This window comes from Rhododendron vialii, chromosome 3a (assembly GCF_030253575.1).
Source record: "Rhododendron vialii isolate Sample 1 chromosome 3a, ASM3025357v1".
NCBI classification, from domain to species: domain Eukaryota; kingdom Viridiplantae; phylum Streptophyta; class Magnoliopsida; order Ericales; family Ericaceae; genus Rhododendron; species Rhododendron vialii.
The window spans coordinates 27987279-28002978 of NC_080559.1; the positions used below are offsets into that span (position 1 = coordinate 27987279).

Genomic DNA, 15700 nt, shown 5'->3' on the forward strand with positions numbered 1-15700 from the left:
AGGATTCTTGAAAGTTACTAATGCGCGCTCTCTCTCTCTCTCTCTCATTAACAAAGTAACAATGTGCCAGAAACCTTTGTCGCTGATATGTTTCATAACTCATTTATCTTGAGAAAACCGGTTCAGTGTTGCAATGTTTTCTCGAAATCTCGTTTTTCTCCAAGATAAATACATTACGAAAGTATAATAAAATGATATCCGATAATAACTATTTTTGGCGCGATTAATTTCTTAGTGAACGATCTCAATCATCGTTGTTGGCCCCAAGAAGAGCCAAAATATGGGAGACCGGAGAGGATCCATTTCCGTTCGGATATGCGCACAGTCTGTAGACTTTGTGACAATCATTCCACTGGCAGGCCAACACATCACATTTGGGCCTAGACCCGAACAGGCCCAACGCCTTATTATCCTTCACAAACCTCAAAATTACCCTAAACACCATCTCTTTTGAAAAAACTCAAAATTACCCCACAACAGTCCAATAACTTACACCCGTCCCCCATCCCCCCTAAACCCTTAACAACCCACCGCAAATCTGGATTCACATCTCCTTCCCTCATTCCACCAAAATGTGGAAGCACAAAACCCTAACCTTCAAACCCAATTCACTGTTCCATTCAATCCTTCAAACAAGACCCATGTCACAGTCCACCTCCATACCCAAGAAGCTCCAGCGCGTGCGCGACCACGGCTACGACAACTACATGGAAGTCGAGAAGAAAACCCGGAAAGTCCTCAAGTTCCAAGCCCTGATCCTCTCTCACCCCTCCTCCATCCTCTCCGTCTCCCGCCTCGAAGCCCTCGCCCAGCGCGGCCTCGGCCTCAAGCAGCTCGAAGCCGGCCGGTTCATCCTCAAGTTCCCCCACGTCTTCGAGATCTTCGAGCACCCGGTCCAGAGAATCCTCTACTGCCGGCTAACCCGGAAAGCCCAGCTCCAGATTGATCAAGAAAACCAAGCCCTCCTTGCCCAAGTACCCGATGCCGTGACCCGTCTCAGGAAGCTCTTGATGCTGTCCAACACCGGCCGGCTTCCGCTTGAGCACGTTAGGATTGCAAGAAAAGACTTTGGGCTTCCGGATGACTTCGAATTCTCGGTAATCCTCAAGTACCCGGAGTTTTTTCGATTGTTTGATGCTAAGGAGAGTAGGAGTAAGTACATTGAGGTTGTGGATAGAGATAAGAAGCTTGCCGTGTGTGCTATAGAGAGACTTAGGGAGAAGGAGTATAGGGAGAAAGGAATAGATGCTGAGAATATTAGGTTTTCGTTTATTGTGAATTTCCCACCCGGGTTTAAGATTGGGAAGTATTACAAGATTGCTGTGTGGAAGTGGCAGCGGCTTCCGTACTGGTCGCCTTATGATGATATCTCGGGGTATGATTTGAGGTCACTGGAGGCGCAGAAGCGGATGGAGAAGAGGGCTGTGGCGATGGTTCACGAATTGGTGTCGTTGACTGTGGAGAAGAAGATTACTTTAGAGAGGATTGCACATTTTCGGTTGCCGATGGATTTGCCGAAGAAGCTCAAGGATTTCCTTCTTCAACACCAGGGGATATTTTATATATCGACCAGGGGTAATCATGGGAAGCTTCACACGGTTTTTCTCAGGGAGGCTTATAAGAAGGGGGAGTTGATAGAACCGAATGCTTTGTATTTGGCTAGGAGAAAGCTTGCTGAGTTGGTTTTGCTGAGTCCTAGGAAGGTTAATGTCGATAGAGAACTGGTCAGTTACAGGAGGGGCGGAGAAACTGAAGAAATGGGGAACGTTAGTAGAGCCCTTGAGACTGAAGAGAACGATAGACAAGATGCAGAGAGGGGAGAAAAGTTGCAATCAGAGTTTGATTGTGATGACGATTGTGATTATACCGATGAGGATGATGATAGTGAGGAGGTTGAGGGTGCAGGGGCTACTTGTGCGATGAGTGACTGAGATGAGATAGCCTCTTGGATAGTGACTATGAAGTATGTATGCACGTTCTTGAACGGGATATGCTTTCTGCCCGGGGTCTCTGTTTTTCAATCCTAGAAAGCAGTAAAGAATACTTGTTTAGAGAACCTTGCATCTTGTTCGTCATCCTAATTGTGAAGGTTATCGAAAAACGGATAGGCTAATGCGATAAGGCTGGCATCCCAGCAAGAAGGTATCCCTTCCTCCTAAAGATTTGTAAGTTGATCTCTTTCATAGGTGAATCAACTGGGCACGACCATATGAATTGTGGTTCTTATTTGATGCCTCACTCAAAATTGATCTAGTTGGTTATCCAATTACAGGACCTAGAGTTAGGATCCACAAACGAATGCTAATTCTCTTGAAAACGTCACAGGGTTAGCTCATTTTCTGAACCATTTCATCTTCTCTGATATGAGATCATACTAGAAAACCTTAAATGTCTTTGATAAAGGAGGTTGCGGAGTTATCGTGTTAGGGTCTGATGAAGTTGGATTCCAAATATATAGGTTGACTGCTAGCTAAACTCCCCAAGATGTGAATTAGTTTGTAAGATGCACAAAAGAAGATCGGAATAGCTGATCAAGAAGTAAATGAGATCTGCAGTATCTTGTGAGGTGGTGAACGGTGTTTACTAGATGGTGACTCAGATTGATGTACATATGTTGCTTCGCTTGCTTTATTGTTTGATCTGTTTAACGGAATAAATGGAAACAGTTGTGACAAAGAATACAGAAGAAACAGTGTTACCTTCATTGAATTTGGGCAATTTTTTTTCTTTTAATGTATCTTTCAGCATGTGTTCTGAGAGTTCTTGGAATTTATTTTGTAATAACTAATAAGGTATTACTATTCTTTTCAATATTGATTGTATCAAACTTTCAATCATTTGAATGAAAATTCTTATGTATATTCCCTACGATGATTCTATTCAACTTAATCTTTTTTCTGCAAGCTGCATCTTGGAAGAAACAGGTCATGAGTATATTGTGAGATCACAAATTGCCCTCCTTGGATCGAGTTTCGACTGCAAATGCTAACATACCAAGGGTTGTTTGATAGTTCAGGAATTTAAAATTCCATCCCTATCATCTTGATACCTGCCCTAGTAGTGGCCTTTGCTAGTAGCAGTATGCATTTGATGTTGAAAGCTGTATATTTTAAAAGGCTCAGTTTGGATTGTATGCACTATGCAATAATATTGATGGGAAACGAAAAGGTAATTACGGATCCTCTAATTTTTTCCCTGTTAGATCATGGTATCATGTAAGCCCTTTAATAGCTGATGTATTTAGGTTGTTGGGTGTTGAATTTACTAGTATTAAGAAGATGAGCATCGGATTATATATCTGAACTGGTCATCCAAACATAGCTTAAGACAAGACTCTTGGGAGTTCACAACTCTTGTTAGTAGTTGAGTTTATGAATCTCTCTTGCAGTTTCTGTAAATCCTCTGTTTGCTTCTTCTTCAGCACGTAAACTTGATGTTGAATGGAACATTGTGTCCTCATGATCAACAAGTTGCTTTTATCTTCAATTGTCTTTACATCCATTACTATTGTTACATGATGATATCATGTACACGATTGGTTGGCATGCAATCTGCAACTAGTAGTAAACAATAAGAGCATTATTAGATATTTTGTCGACCATAATAACATTTATAGGTTTTGTAAAGGCAAGTGACTTGAACAGATTAAGCTGAATTGACCCCTAGCTAAACACCCCTAGATGTGATTCCAAGATGGACAAGATGGGATCTAAGTATCTGATTACGTAAACGAGCTCCGCAGTAGCCTATGCGGTGTTGAAAGGGTGTTTATTCGAATACAATGATATACAACCATCGTTCTCTTGCTTTTAGCCGTTTGATCTGTTTGACGGGATAGGTGGAAACAGTTATGGCAAAGAATACAGGAGGAAACGGTGTTACCTTCATTGAATTTGGGCATCGTTGTTTTTGTATCTTTTACCTTAACTAGAAAAGATGTTACTCTCTTGTACATCGATTCTGTCAACCATTTGAATGATGTCATAGGTATATCCCATCTTTTCTATTATTTGAAGCCAAAGCACCTGCTTAGTTTTTGCGTATATCCCATCTTTTCTATTATTTGAAGCCAAAGCACCTGCTTAGATTTTGCTTCACGGACTGGTGCAAGTGATGTTACGTTGACAAAAAAAGGTCAGTATGTTGTCAAATTTGCCAGTATAAGCCTTAAATGAGGGTTTTTTTGTTTTGTTTATATTATCTTATTGTATTGAATTATAATCTTGCTTGCTTCATACAGTTGTTGTGTTGAATGTGAGAATGTAACCGTCATGATAGGGAAAGTCAACTATTATAAGTCTATAATATGCAACTTAATTTTGTTCTGCAAGCTGTCCCTTGGAAGAAACAGGTCATTAGTACACTGAGATCAGAAATTGCTCCCAAGTCTGCAAATGCTAACATACCAGGACTTGTTTGATATCTCAAGAATTGAAAATTCTGTTCCGATCATCTTGATAGTTCCCGACTTCTGGCCTTTGCTAGTAGCAAGCATGTATGTGGTGCCGAAAGCCATATATTTTAAAAGGCTTCGTTTGAATTAGAGGAATTTGATGAGTAACGTTAAGGTAATTCGGTATCCTTCAAATTTTTTCCCCTGGAGCATTCTCGATTTATGTAAACCTTGATTAACTGATGTATTAGATTGTTGGGTATTGCATCCACATCACTATTAAGAAGATTTGCATTTTGACTAGAAACTGGTCATCCAAACGAAGCTTAAGACAGGACTGTCTAGAGTTCACTATTCTTGTCAGTACTTGAGTTGATCTATTTACCTTGCTGATTCCTATCGATCATCTGTTTTGCTGCTTCTTTGATGAGCGAACTTGACAGTGAATGGAATATGGTGTCCTCATGATCGACAAATTGCTTTCATCTTCGATGCCATCTTTCTTTATGTTCCGTAACGATGGTCAAATGATGATATCATGTATATGAGCGTGCAATCTGCAACTAACCAATAAAACAGTATTAGATAATTCGTCAAGTATGATGAAATTTATAGGTTAATCAACGCAAGCGATCGAAACGGATGGAGCTGAATTGGTGTTATCCCATCAGCTTATCGCGTTATAGAGAAAAATCTTGTAAATAAATGGATTACGAGGCTTATGATGTCATTGGCTCTCCTGTAAATAGAGTTTTCCTGGTTACACTGCTCATGCATTGCAATGTTGTAAGGGAGTCTGCTCTCTTTCGGATAAATTGTTCAGTGCACTGCACCCTGCAGCCTGCAGGATAGAGCCGGGCCGTCCATCTCAACAATCAATGATTTAGATCTATAACTTTTTCCCAGTAAGAATTAACTTTGACTGATAAAAATTAACAAACATATCCAAACTATTGATTGTCGAGATGGACAGTCCCAGTGGCGTAGTGAGAAACTTATGTAAGTGGGACACCTTTTAAACACATTTCAAACAAAAAAATTTGTACTAAGCAACGTTAAAATGTTTGTGCTAATAATTAAAAAACCTAACATATTTATTAATATAGTAAATTATATAGAATATAAAAATAATCGAATTGCTTGAATTGTCTCAGTGTATCAAGTCTAAGAGCAATTCACTATTCAATATTTAGCAATACTGCTCCCATTATTAATAATTGCTAAAGTTTAAAACGTATAGCCCATTGTTTAGACATTTTTGAATTTTGGACATTATGCATTAGAAAGTTCCAATAAGTAAGTGACTGTTATTTTTCATATTAGACATCTCATTTCGCCAGTGTAACGACAATGTTCGAATATGTGAAACAAAAAATTGGAATGAAATGATATTCGCCATGTGTTAGAAATATTAAAAATAAATTTATGAAATACAATTAACTAGACAAAATACAAAATATACATTTTAAAATCTTAAATTAAAAAAAAAATTGAGTGGGGGCGCGTGCCCCCGCTCGTCCCATGCTCCCTCCACCACTAGACAGTCCGGATCTGTCATGTTGGGTGCACTATAGGGGATTGCACCGCAGGATTTTTAATTCCCTGAAAATATTACCATACAAATGGCACATAACTTCATCCTCGCACTGGAATGATTTTAGTATTACGATTTAAAACATGCCCTTTTAGTAAGTTTCCCCATCTTAATTCTTGAGGTTGCCGTAAAGTATTTCGCTCTCAATCAATCCGCAAATTATGCTGTGACAATGACGGGCCGTAAATTTCAGTTTATCTTTCGGACCTCTTCTCAATTTCTTTTCACAATTTGATTTTCGCAACCTAGTTGTTCATTCGTTTATTCCGTGAGACGCCACTTGCAAAAAAAATAAGGGCTAAACCTAATTTAGATTTACTAAAAGCTGATTTAAGGTTGTTGGTTGGCAAGGTTTGGTTTTTCTAAAGACCTTAGTAGCTAACTGATTAGATATATTATTAATATTTGTTGGCACACTCATAGAAAAATCACCAGTAAAATATGTCCCAGTAGTTCTGGTAACAACATTTCAAGCCTACTAGTTTTAACATAACATGACAGCATCATCATTTGGAAAAAAGACTATAATTCCTACAAATTATCGAGACACCCTTGTTGTCTACTTCTCCTTGGTTTTATTTCTTGGATGGAGGCATCTAACAACTACCATGAAAAAACAGAAGTAAAGAAAAAGGCAAAAGCAAAATTAGAAGCAATAAGGAGAGGTGTTTGGTAAAGCTATCAAGAAAATTTTGCCAATTGAGGGTGAGTTAATAATGATGTTGGGTTTTTTTTCAATTTCCAGGTGTTGGGTTTGTCATTTGCAAGGAGAGAAGTTATCTTATGAGCCTGAAACACCATATTTGTTGTGCTCTCAAAAAGATCAGAAAATGAGACATCACTATTCCTTAAGCGATGTGGCATAGTACTTAGTACTTAGTACTTAGTAGTATTTTAGATTTCTTTGGTTATTATGTTGGGCTGTTTTAGTATTGTTTACTTTTGGTGCACCCCTCCTTGATTAACACAAAATTTGCGTAATTAATTTCGTGAGCTACCACAAAAAATATTCTGTAGAAATTGGCGCTCCCGCTCTCAATATTAGCTTTATTTTTTTTCCGCTTTCAATCATCGCTCCCTAAATTTAATAATTCGAATTGTTTCTGAAAGATGGTTTCACGCTCATACGCACATATTGTATAACTTAGCTTTTGAGCACTCTCGAGCTCCGTTCCAGAAACTTTATTAAAAAATTAACAGCCTATTTCACATTTTCAAACTCAAAAATAAAGTAAATGAAAAATAATTTTTCAATTTTTTTCGCATTATATAATGAGATCTTTCAAAACAGATCCATATTGCATATTTTTTAGATTTTAATAAGCCCATAATATTTGAGCTTGAAATTGCCTTCTTAAAAAATAAGAACTTTTTTTTTTCCGGAACGAAGCCTCAAGTCACTTATCAATTTCTACACTTTTTTTTTTTATTTCCGATGTCAAGGGCGTTTGAGCCATTTTACGTGCATTCCGATTCTTCTTCTTTCGGATATAGTCAAAGGCAGATCCTCACACTGGAATTAGAAGATTCATAAGAGATTTATCTATTGTGCTCGGCCTCAAAAGGTTGCTAAATTTTAAACTCAAAATACTTGAATTTAGTTTTGATTTCCAATTGCCACTTGAACTAGCTTGGGATTATTTTTATCAATTAACCTATAACCACAAACACATACACTTCCTCCCACACGAGGAGTCCTTGTGAGTACCCGTATGGGAGGAGTTTGTGTGTGTGGTTGTAGATTCGAGTATTTCTATACAGTATATATCTTGTCCCTGTAGTTTTTCCTTTTCGCATTTACCGGCTGTGTGAAATCCAATGTCAACAGTCCCCCCCAGTCTCCACTTTCTTCTCCGTTTCAAAAAAGCAAAACCGGAAAAGAAAGGAAACATCCATCAGGCTACCATCCAAAACCCAAACATAGAAAACATCTCTCTCTCTCTCTCTCTCTCTCTCTCTCTAGTCTCTCCTCTGCAATCTATATACACACATCTCCAGCTCTACATATAGTGAGAGAGAAACAATCCACGTCATCCCACCTCAAATCCAATCCCACCCCAAATCCATTTCTCCACGCCACCCACTCACTCCCTCCCCACCTTTCTCTCTCCCCTCATGTCATCCCCTCCAATTTAATCCCCCTGTTTTTGTTTTGAAACCTTTTGTTAACCGACGGTTGACCTAATTCATCCCCATCCTTTACTAAATTCCCCATTTCATTACACAATTAGATACAAAATTCCAAACAGAGAGAGAGAGAGAGAGAGAGAGAGAGAGAGAGGGTGTAGAGGAGAGAGAGGGATGGGGAATTCGTTCGGGTGCTCGGCGTCGGGAGAGAGGCTGGTCTCGGCGGCGAGGGACGGCGATTTGGTGGAGGCGAAGATGTTGCTCGACTGCAACCCTTGCCTCGCCAAGTACTCCACCTTCGGAGGCCTCAACTCCCCTCTCCATTTCGCCGCCGCCAAGGGCCACAACGAGGTACATCGAAAATCGCATCTTTCTGGATGTACGTTTTGTACGCATCGGTTTGTGTTTACGTACGTAGTTGTTCTTTTACGCGTGTAATTTCTTTGGTGATTGTAGATTGTGGCTTTGTTGATTGAAAATGGAGCTGACGTGAATTCGAGAAATTACTGCGGTCAGGTGCGAGATCTCGGCATTTTTGTCTTTCTAGGTTATTTTTTTCTTTGAATTCGATCAATTGTTTGGAATTCGATTCAAGTTATGCGCTTGGTCTTGTAATTTATGATGGTCAAAGACGGCAACTTGTTGGGTTGATTGAAAATTGGAGGATCTGTGTTTTTTAAAAATTGATTTTGTAGACGGCGTTGATGCAAGCATGTCGTTACGGGCACTGGGAAGTTGTACAGACTCTCCTCCTCTTCAAATGCAATGTGAGTTTTCCTTTCTCTTATTTTGTGTTTTTCGTTTTACCGGCGTGTCTGTTGTTTTATAAAAGGGGCTTAATTTGATGACATATAATCTCCTAATGAAGAGATGGCCAGTGGTTCGTTTCCGTTGTTCTTATTCTGGTTACACTCAGAAGCCTTTCTCTAAAGTACTCCCTCTGTCCCCATTTAAGGTCCCTCGTTATATTCTAACCGGATAAAATGAGTGATATTTCTAAATCAGTAATAAATTTTATATGCAAGATGGATCTTGTTTGACAAAGCTTAATTAGTTTTATTAGACAATGTTTTTCAAAATCACATAAAATATTATACATTACGAGATATAAGCAATTGAAAGAAATTGGCACGAACTCCTAAAAATAACTGTTAAATGCGGACGGAAGGAGTAAGTTGATTCCTGTTGGAGTATCCAACTCAAAATTAATTGGCAATGTGTGGAGAGGTTGCCCAGCTCATATATTAGCTTTGGAGGTTATAACTAACCAATGTTGGACAAACTCTAACACTTAATCTGGAAAAAAAATGTCAAGCTCTATCACTCCCTCTCCCCACATGAGCGATCCCTGACTTGCGTGCGGAGAGGTAAACATAGAGATCACAACAAAATAAGGTGTGGTTATGGGCCTTATGGCACAAACAACGGGGCAATCAATCAAGAGAGTCTTGTTCAAAAGCTTGCGAAAGCCTAGCTCTAATAGCATGTTAAAGCATCAAACTCAAAACCAATTGACAATGAGTGGAGAGGCCACTCATGTTGGTATACTATTATTGGGCGTTGGAATTAACCAATGGGGGACAAGCTCTAACAATTCCTGAGGGTCACATATTTTAGCTACTCTTTTCAGGTTACAAGAGCTGACTATCTCAGCGGAAGGACAGCTCTCCATTTTGCAGCTGTGAATGGGCATGTTAGATGCATAAGACTAGTTGTGGCTGACTTTGTTCCTAGTGCTCCCTTTGATTTGATAAATGATGTACCCGAGAGGGAGAAAACTGATGCTTCCAATATTAGGAGCAAATATGACCAAAGGTATCTTTATTACTTGAATAGTTCTTGTTTATTTTTCAATTGTAAGACTACATGGATATGCTCAAGGAGTAGAATACAGTTAATAGCTTTTCTAAATGCAACAAACACAAATAGTGGACAACTGGTCCCTATAGAACCCACTACCTAATTCTTGGCCAGCTACATGTTGCACTAAAACTGGTCTTCGATATGTTTTCCCTGCAGAATAAAATTTGTGTTCGATTTTTTAAAGAGGGATTTGTCAATGATGACTGAAGAGTCATATTACATGAAGCATTTTATTATTCCTTTATTGATTCAACATTTTAATTAATTCACTTGCAGCGCATTATCCAAGTTTGTAAATAGGGCTGCCGATGGTGGTATCACTGCTCTTCATATGGCTGCATTGAACGGTTATTTTGACTGTGTACAGCTCCTACTTGATCTTCATGCGAATGTCTCAGCTGTGACATTTCATTATGGGACGTCAATGGATTTGATAGGTATGGTTTTTATTTGAGGCTCAACTTATTGACTGTGATCAGTTTCTCAACTCAAAAACAAGAAAATGCATTACTCTGTAGGAGCTGGAAGCACCCCTTTGCACTATGCTGCTTGTGGGGGAAATATGAAATGCTGTCAGGTAGGTTTCTATTCTATTAAGTGAATTTCTGAGGCTTGAAATTTTTGCTTTGTTTGAAATGATTATCGTCTTGTATCTACAGATCCTTCTCGCAAGAGGTGCCAGTCGGATGACTCTAAACTGCAATGGGTAATACAGACTGAATGCTTTTTCTATTGTCGAGTGTTTGAATGGTTCGGGTGATTATTGTTGCTCTTCGTGTGTCTAATGGAAATATCTAATGGTTTGCGTGATTATTGTTTGCTCTTTGTATGTCTAATGGAAATATCTACGGTCTCGCAGGTGGCTTCCTCTTGATGTTGCCAGGATGTGGGGGCGTCATTGGCTGGAGCCATTGCTGGCACCTAATTCTGACTCTACTGTTCCGCTGTTTCCTCCTTCTAACTATTTATCGTTGCCCCTCATGAGTGTGCTTAACATAGCTAGGTAATTTGCAACCAATTACTTCTGCCCCTTTTTTTGTTGGATCAAAGGAATCTGGCATCCACTCCTTTTGATTTGGTTCAACAGTTATGGTACCGCTGGATTACAAATTTTCAAGACTATGGTGTCATTTTACTAATTAGATATGGATGGATACCCCTCGTCTCTCACTCTTCTAAAGGGAAAAAGAGAAAAATTACCTACCAGCTGGTATTGGATGGGTAGGTCTATCTGTATAGGGGACCCCTTCTTTGGGAATTACGAGTTTTATGGGCTTTTTTTGGTAGGAGAGCCTTGGTGCAGTGGTACGGTTGGTCCATTGCAACTTGGTTTATGGGTTCAAACTTCAAAAACAGAACCTTGGCACATGAGGATAAGAATGCGTATATCTGAATTCTGAACTTCCCCAAACCTCGCAGTGTCTTGAGCCTCATGCTTGAGTACTTGACTGCCTTTTCTCATATAATGCAATGCATGACCATGTCTTAAGAGCATGTTAGAACCACTCAAGACTTATGAGTGATATCCCTACAAACCTCTTTACGTGCTTAAATGCTTCTTGCTTAGTGCACACCTGAATCTTCATAGGGAAAACTCTGGGTTGTGCTCGTATAAAATCATGCTGATCTGCCTAACTTAGCAACAACAACAAAAAAGGGTAAATGAACTTTTGTTGATATGCATGATGAGCATTTCCTATCATTGGAATATAATTTGTTTTTGACACATTTATCTATATATGAAAAGGGTTTGATTTCAAACTAAGTGCTGTTGGCTACAAGGGATTCTTGAAATGATACATTTTAAGCTTTCATTTTCTTCAGAGAGTGCGGGTTGCAGTCATCAACAACTGGCTCTGATGATGTTGAGATCTGTGCTGTTTGCCTGGAGAGATCCTGCACAGTAGCTGCTGAAGGTCAGCTTTTTCATCAAGTCTGCAGACTTCCTGTTGCATTTTAGTTTGTGCCTGCATACTCCTCTATGACTGCATGATACGATGTATTGTATATCGGCAGACTCGGCACTGTCCTTAAAAAACATACAGATACCTCTGGGTGTTCCTGTGTGATATTACTGTGAGGACTTATCCATTACTCCTTCATGGCTCTTCTTCCTCTTCCTCTTCCCTTTGCTCAGCATGTGTTGATTCCAACTTATGATGGCGATGTTTAGGTTGTATCCGAGTTCACTTGGAGTTACAAGGAATTTTAGGATACAAGGTATCTTATTGCCTAGTGGACGGGTGGCCTATGAAAACTAAGCTTCTGGCTTTGTATTTGTTTGTTATAATTTTCTCTCACATCGGTTCATTATACCTCGAAAACTAGTATATGAGCATAAGCGGCTTCTCCTCTTATTGCCAATTGGTTTTGAGGTGGATGCTTTAACATGGTATTAGAGCGAGGTTTTTGGAGGCTTTTTCCCTTTGTTTGTACCATAGTTGCCCTTTGTTTTGTTGTGATCCATATTTTCCGGATCCTTTGTTGACCTCTCCACGTGCGAGTCGGGGGTCGCAAGTACGGGGAGTGTTGGAATTATGTCTCACATCGGTTAATAATTATACAACGAAAACTAGTATATGAGTTTGGGTGGCTTCTCCCCTCATTGCCAATTGGTTTTGAGGTGGATGCTTTAACTTTGGTCATAAGGTAGCTGGGAGGGATGGTTTTGCAACCCTTATGTAGAAATGTATTCTTCCTCTGTTTGGGGCTAGTTGGTGGTCTGTCCTACTTTTTTTTTTTTCATATTTTCCCAGAAAAATTCCAATTGGTTTACTTCTTATTAGTTCGTGATTGGGTTACTCTCAAATGCCCTTATTTCTCCCTTTTGTTTATAATTTATCACACAGCCCCTGACAACCAGGAAAAGCGTAAAAGGATTCATTTGGCTGACCCCAAATGATTTTGATATATAAATGCTTGTTGATTCTGACATGAAATAAGCATGTTCAGTGATTCATAGCTTTGAGCCAGATACAAGCATTCTCTTCCGCTAACCTGGATCCATGTAGCACTTTACTTTCCTAGTTTTGATAAGTGCCCGGTCTTCCCTGAAACTCTTAGTTGATGTTGTTCTCTTCCTTTATCTTTGGTTAAGTCCTTGAACGTAGAGTTCAAGCTGATCGAGGAATCAAGGCCCGCAATGGGGTACATTCGAGATCTTAAGAGGAGGTTCGTTACAGCAAGCGAGGAATCAAGCCCTTCTGGAATGGGGTACATTTGGGAAGAGGAGGTTTCATGGTGGGAGGGACTTAATTGAAACATCTCTAGCTAACCAACTAGTGATCTGCTTGTATTGCATCTATCACATATTTTGAAGAAAAATTCCTTTTCTTTGCTTTAAGCAAATGTGAGATCCTACTTGGGGGAATTAACAGGTTACTTCCATAGTTTTCACTTTCAGTATTGATGTCTCCTCCGAGAAAACATCCCAGTATCTCGCCAGTGAAGGAACATGCAAAAGGCAAAGAGAGTGGGTCATCATCTGCCTAAACCCGTTCGGCATTAACGTAAATTTGGTATTCATAAGTCTTTGGTACAAGACCAACATCTGCCTGAACACCGTTGACATCGTAATCTGAATATGTGGATGAGTTTGGCAGTCAAGCCACTCAGAAAACTTCCACTTCCCCTTCAAATCATTTTTGGCAATTTTGTCCTCTCAAAGGACGCGTCATTTCATCAACTTGTTTTTCCCCCCCTCAAATTGTCTTCACACTTGATGCACCCCTTCCTTTGCCCTTTTAACATCGTCTACTCTAAACCAAAGCACTCCTCACTAACTTATTGGTTTGGTTGTATAGAGTGAAACTGTGTGTATGTAACTCTTTCATGTCTTGGCATAAACAGATTGCGAACTTCTTGTTTAAGTATTAACCTTTTCTTATCACAAGCACGGGAACTGCAAAAGTTGTATGGTTTTTGGTTTTGGTCCACCATTTTGTTGAAGCTATTTTTTACCCTGAATGAGGTTCCGCAGGTATTTCTATTCTATTGCATAAAGTATACTAATCTCAATGATTCTCCTTTTATGTTCTCAGGTTGCAGGCACCAGCTTTGCGTAAGATGTGCACTCTACCTCTGCTCAACAAGCAACATCCCTTCTTTATTACAAGGCCCACCTGGGTCCATTCCTTGCCCTCTTTGCCGACACGGGATCGTCTCCTTTGCCAAACTCCCCGGATCTCCAACAAAGGAAGTCAAACTCAGTCTGTCCCTTAGCCTCTGTACCCCGTGCATGCTTCACTCCCGTGACTCGGATCGTTCAACTCCTGATATACGAAAGAATCGTGTAGCTTCTGTTTCACCCGATATCTTCTGCCCTGTCACTTGCAGTCCGTTTCCTTCAGTTATCCCTATGTGCGCTTGTAGTGATGGACCATGCCCCACCTGTGGACCACATGAGGTTGAAGCACGAGAAGGATCTCCTCATCAATCCCAGTCCACAACTGTAGACCAAGACAAACTGGAAAGAGTGAGGCTGGAGAAAACAAGCTGTTCGAGCCTGTTTTGGAGCAGAAGAAGCTGCAGCAGAGAGCACCAGTGCAATTCAGAGATTAACGCCTGACTATCGTGCATGATTACTTTCTCATATCTCATTGAAAGGAATTTTGACAACGGCACTTCTCTGGTACTCTCTATTCTGTTTTTGATTATGCTTCTATTGGTTTGGTGTGTGGCGGGCGTGGCGGCAGTGAATCCAGTTACGGGATTTAGGCATTTTTACCGCATTTTTCAGATTGCTTGGTTAAAATATCTCGCGAGCCTTGTAAAAATTTGTATGGTGGGGTTATGGATTGGTTGCAACTTGCAAAGCGAAAGTGATAAAAGGTCTGCTTATCATTTTGTTATATATGATGGAGTTCCTTTGTATATGTCCTTTTCTCCTATTTTCGCATATAAAGATACAATCTCTTGGCTATAAATTCTCAGAATTCTCAGAATGAAATCTCCTCTTTACGTTTTGCTTGCCCTGAGCTTAGTCGCATAATCCTTGAGAATGCACTCGCGCTTTCAATTCTTGCTTTTCACTCGCATTTTCAATCCTCGCAATTATGGATTTTTGTAGTTTGGGATGTTTTTAAAAGACGCTACCGCATTTGGACTCCCACTCATGCACGTGTATGCAAATTATGTGACTAGGTCATGAGTAGTCTTTGGTGAAGGTGCATCGTAAATGTGACTTGATCAGTGAATCTAATGGACAGTCCAGATCACATGCTTAGAAAGACTTCAGATTAACCAACGCTTTATTCAGTCACTAGCGAGCTGGTCGCGGGCAAGTCCCGCTGGTATACCAATTGCCAATTAGGCATAACTGTGCATGTTTTTTTCTTTTCTGCCAAATGTGTGCGGAGAAATTACACTCCTCTATATTAAGGGAGAAAGGGAAGGGGACGTGAGGTATAAACTACCACAGAGTGGAGTATAAACGACAACTACAACACTAGCGAGCTGGTCACCAACGCTTTATTCAGTCACTAGCGAGCCGGTTGCGGGCAAGGCCCGCTGGTATACCAATTGCCAATTAGGCATAACTGTGCATGTTTTTTTCTTTTTTCTTTTCTGTCAAATGTGTGCGGAGAAATTACACTCCTCTATATTAAGGGAGAAAGGGAAGGGGACGTGAGGTATAAACCACCACAGAGTGGAGTATAAACGACAACTACAAGACTACCTTGCCTAGAACGAAGTTTGAACCCAAGACCTCCCAATTGAAAGGA

At 40.0% G+C, this 15700-nt stretch overlaps 2 protein-coding genes across 2 annotated transcripts; both read left to right on the forward strand.

Annotated features, from left to right (window-relative positions):
• Positions 1-511: 511 nt before the first annotated feature.
• Positions 512-2868, forward strand: LOC131319316 (protein ROOT PRIMORDIUM DEFECTIVE 1). Its single transcript, XM_058349520.1, has one exon. It carries the CDS (start codon positions 573-575, stop codon positions 1929-1931), a length of 1359 nt encoding a protein of 452 aa, XP_058205503.1. The 5' UTR covers positions 512-572; the 3' UTR covers positions 1932-2868.
• A 4917-nt stretch (positions 2869-7785) lies between these two features.
• LOC131319157 (E3 ubiquitin-protein ligase XBAT33) lies at positions 7786-14902 on the forward strand. The gene is made up of 10 exons (XM_058349300.1): positions 7786-8465; positions 8571-8630; positions 8810-8881; positions 9745-9929; positions 10254-10414; positions 10496-10554; positions 10637-10683; positions 10837-10980; positions 11802-11893; positions 14018-14902. Exons 1-10 carry the CDS (start codon positions 8289-8291, stop codon positions 14542-14544), a joined length of 1524 nt encoding a protein of 507 aa, XP_058205283.1. The 5' UTR covers positions 7786-8288; the 3' UTR covers positions 14545-14902.
• Positions 14903-15700: the final 798 nt, after the last annotated feature.